The sequence below is a fragment of the Petaurus breviceps genome, unplaced genomic scaffold (assembly GCF_028583685.1).
Source record: "Petaurus breviceps papuanus isolate PSGF00001 unplaced genomic scaffold, PetGlider_PUasm1.0 90760, whole genome shotgun sequence".
Taxonomy (NCBI): domain Eukaryota; kingdom Metazoa; phylum Chordata; class Mammalia; order Diprotodontia; family Petauridae; genus Petaurus; species Petaurus breviceps.
The window spans coordinates 12,665,472-12,669,568 of NW_027187338.1; the positions used below are offsets into that span (position 1 = coordinate 12,665,472).

A 4,097-nucleotide genomic window follows, 5' to 3' on the forward strand; every position below is an offset into this window, starting at 1 on the left:
GATTACTATTGAGGGGAGGTCAGGATTAGTATTGAGAACTCCATCTTGGTGACTTTTTCCCACTGTTTGTTCCTTTCCAGCCCTGCCTGTCTCCCTGTAGCTATTAGCAGTAAAACCTCTTAAAACCTCAGGAAAAGTTGTGTGTTGAAGTGGGGGGAGAGGTGGCAACCAGGCGTCCCTCTCTGGGAAAGAGGAAGGTAGGGCCAGAAAGAGGGAGGGATAAGAGTAGCAGAAATCCAGGCGTGGGGGCCAGAAGCCTAGCCTGGGATTTGGGGAGGGAAGGAAAGAAAAAGATGGGGGAAATGGGACAGTGGCCTGGGAAATTCTGGGGGGTGGGGAGATGTAATGGAAATGCAAATTTAAAGATCTTCCCTGCCCCTAGTCTAATGTGCACCTGAAGCCTGGGGTGGGAGGCTTGTTTTTCAGTAGATACTTTTTGATTGGCCAGTGGGTCAATAAGGTTGTTACATTCTCTGAGCCAGGAGAAGGCTATATAAGCCCTGATGTGTAGCTTTGTTTTGGGACTCACTTTGAGAAGTGTTCTGTGATTTGATCTGAATTCTGGGAAGCCGTTGTTGAGAGTCCCCCGGCTTTGAAAAACCCAGAATGTGGAAACCCAGATGTTGACTGGGTATGGATGGTAATGGTTGGACAGTATGGAAATCTGTCTACTTGATGTTTCTGTCTTGATAATTATGCCTGTATATTTTGAGGTTCAGGGTGCTGACCTTTTCTCCTGAACAAGGTAAACGATATATGTCTGACTGATTAAAGTAAGCTTGTTAACCCATTTTGAGTTGCTTTCCTTTAACAAAGCAGATCCAAGAACCTGTGTGAGCAGGCACCTTGGGGACACTGGGGTGCTTGCTGCTACAAAAGGGAGAGGACAGAATCTTTGTGTGTGTTAGTCTGGTCTCCCCAGGGAAACTGAATTCCTACTATATTTTCTTGTTTTCATCTGGCAAACACAGACTACTTGATGGATTGAATAGAAGAACCACCTAGAATGGGGAAAGGTGGCGACCCCCAGCCTTGACCAGTCCTAGGAATAGAAAAGAGTTAACATTGGGACTGAGAAGCAAAGGACTGTGGGTTCTAGGTGGGTACAGACCCATAAGGTTAACAGAATCCTGAGTAAGCATGTTCTCTGCCTCCACCCTCCATCACACCCAGTCTACCCAATTCCCTCCCCCGTCCAGGCTTCCTCACCTGGCATTGACAGGTGTGTTGGGATTGAAGAACTCCTGGGTTACCAGAGTGGCATACCAGGAGACTGCAGTCATCGTGCAAAGCCCTGGGGACAGAAAGGCCCAGCTCAGTCCTGTTCTGGTCTCCTGGCTCACAGGTCAAGTTGCTTTTCCCTCCCCCATCCCCCTCCTCCCTGTCAGCCTCCAGGTATGACATAGTGTGCCAAATATAGTCCAGAGACTGTGTGCCTCTCCCCTCTCTAGTGGGGGCAGAGAGAAGGTGTAAAGATCGGAGGGAGCCATTGGCCAGTGTTGGGCATGGGGCCAGACCTTGGGAAAGCAGGACTTACCTGACAGGAGAAAGAGGGCACCGCCTGAGATAGCCACCCGGCTCTTTGTCACAGGGTTACTGTCTCCTACCCGGGTGCATTTCATGCCCACCACACTGACGACCACCCCAATGAAGCCCAGGAGCACAGAGACCACCATGAGAGCTCGGGAAGTCTGGATGTGAACTACAAGGAAGAGAAATCAATGATACTGGAGGGACCCACTTCCCATGCCCCCCCTTCCAGCCCCAACCCTGTTTGTCCACATCTGCTTCCCTAATCCTCCCCATCCCCTAGCCCTATCCATGTCCTCTGTCTTCCCCTCCAGGGTCTTCTACTCCCATCCTCTGCTCTCTGTTTCATTCCCTCCATCCTAACACTGGTCCAGTATCAGAAATTTAAAAAAAAATCATGTCAGAACTGGAAGGCAGTTTAGAGGTCATCTAATCCCACTCCTCATTTTACAGATGAGGAAACTGAGGCCCCCCAGGAGGGACGTGACTTACCCAAGGACACACAGTGAATAATTGGGAGAGTGGAGATTTGAACCCAGTTCTCCAGACTCTTAAATACAGTTACCTTCCCAATTTCCTCCCAAGTCCTAGAGAAACAGGGCCTCTGGAGGTAAGCCACTCTCTACCTCTCTGCTTCTGCTCTGAGCACTCTGGGTTAGGATACAGCCCAGTAAAGAACACGGGGGATGAGGAGTCATGGTGATGACATGCTCATGGATGTGGTAACATAGCTATGGTGTCACATGGGCTATTTTAGGACTTTTTCTTTCTTTCCTTTCCTTTTTTTTTTTTAACTCCATCTGTTCAGTCTCACACACCGGACTCTTGGAATCACCCTCTTTGGCCAATAGCTCTGCCCTCAACAAGGACAGCTGAGATTGCTAGAATACGCTAAGGTCTACAAAGCTCTTTACCTTTATTATCTCAATGGATCATCCCAGCAACCCTGTCAGGGCATTCTTATCCCCAATTTAGAGGTGTAAAACCGGAGGCCCAGAATGACCACCAAAGGTTTCTTAAAGGTCCCAATGACATGAACACATTTGTATTGGACACACAAATAGTGGACAGTTAAGTGGCTAGCCCCGAGTTTCAGAACTAGTGGTGATAGGGGTAGAAACTGAGCCGCAGTCTCTCTGGATTTCAGCTACACACACACACACACACACACACACACACTAATGGGCCTTTCTTCCCTCTGTCTCCTTTTGATCTTGATAATGTCACCTGTCAGAGGCCTGGGAAGGGCAATGAGTTTGCAGTCCAAGGACCTGGGTTTGAATCCTGCTTCTGCCATTGACTCCCTGTGTGACCATGGGCAAATAGTCAGTCTTCTGGGGCTCAGTTTCCTCATCTCTAGGGGGTTGGATTAAGGCCTCTGATGTTCCCAGCACCTCTAAACCCACGATCCTTTAAACGATGGGCCTATTTCCCTTCTTTCCTTTTAACCCCCCATACCCTATCCTGTCACTCCCCCACTTGGAGTGGCCACCACTTTTCCAGGAAACCTTCCTAATTTATACATATGAAGCAGACAGATTTTCCTGCCCCAGCACTATGAGGACAAGAGGACCACCATGGCCCTGCCTCTCACCAAAATGTCCCTGCCCTTTAATGGGGCTGTTTGTATATCCTATACAGCTGTGTTCACTTCACTGGGACTAAAAAAACAAACCCTTGGTGGTCAGTCTGGGCCTTTGTTCAGAGCACAAGGGCCACACCCAAGCCTTCGAACTAGCATCATGTGTGGTGGGTGAAGATGAAAGGGAAGCCAGCCCTCAGGTGGGTGCCTCCCAGGAGGGAGGGTCAGCACCCAACCCCAACTCCCCAGAGGAGATAAATCCCAAGGGGAAGAAAGCTACCCTGGGCCCAAGCTGGGAAAAGCTAAGGATGCCCTTGGGACCAGATACTGGGAGCCTGCCCTTATCCTGACTGACAAAACTCTAGCCACTGGGATCCCTATTCCTTGGCTTAGAGCCCCCTGCCCTAGGGTGTGTGGGGTTAGGGAGTAGCTGCCAGAAGTACTAGGGGAGAAACCAGTCCCTCCCAGTTTTCCCCAGCCTCTACCCAGTCCTTCAAACCCTGGCCTGCTCCTCTAATATTCAGAACCCCTGCACTCCTTGAAGAACCCTCCTTGGCACCAACCATCATTTTCCTCTCTTCCAAGGGCCCTGGGAGGATTCAAGAGGCTGGGAAAAGGGGAGGAATTGTGAGAGAAGTAACTCACAGTATGGAGAATGTGTGTGTCTAAAGGGGCTGAGTTGGTCTGGGTGTGCCTAAGAGTGGGTGCTTGGCTCCAGTGACAAGTTGGGGATCCCCCCTCTTTGCTTTGCCTCCAAGTTTCTTTGTGCTCAAATAAAGAAATTACTTGCCCAAACTAGACCTTGGTTTTCTTTTTGTTAAAATAAGCTAGGATGGAATAAACCCCTTTCCACCTCTGACCTTCTAAATTCTAAGGGCTCTTCTAGCTCTGACATTCTGGGTTCTAGTTCCCTCCCACTTCTGACATTCTGGGTTCTAAGTTCCCTCCCACTTCTGACATTCTGGGTTCTAGTTCCCTCCCACTT

General features: G+C 49.5%; 1 protein-coding gene across 1 annotated transcript in view; it reads right to left on the reverse strand.

The window, feature by feature from the left end:
* CLDN19 (claudin 19) overlaps positions 1-4,097 on the reverse strand; it is a 16,588-nt gene that overhangs the window by 11,278 nt on the left and 1,213 nt on the right. Inside the window, exons 2-3 of the mRNA XM_069068176.1 lie at positions 1,538-1,702; positions 1,210-1,294 (exon numbers count right to left, since the gene is read on the reverse strand). Of these exons, the coding sequence (XP_068924277.1) occupies positions 1,210-1,294; positions 1,538-1,702 (250 nt within the window). The remainder of the gene's footprint in view (positions 1-1,209; positions 1,295-1,537; positions 1,703-4,097) is intronic.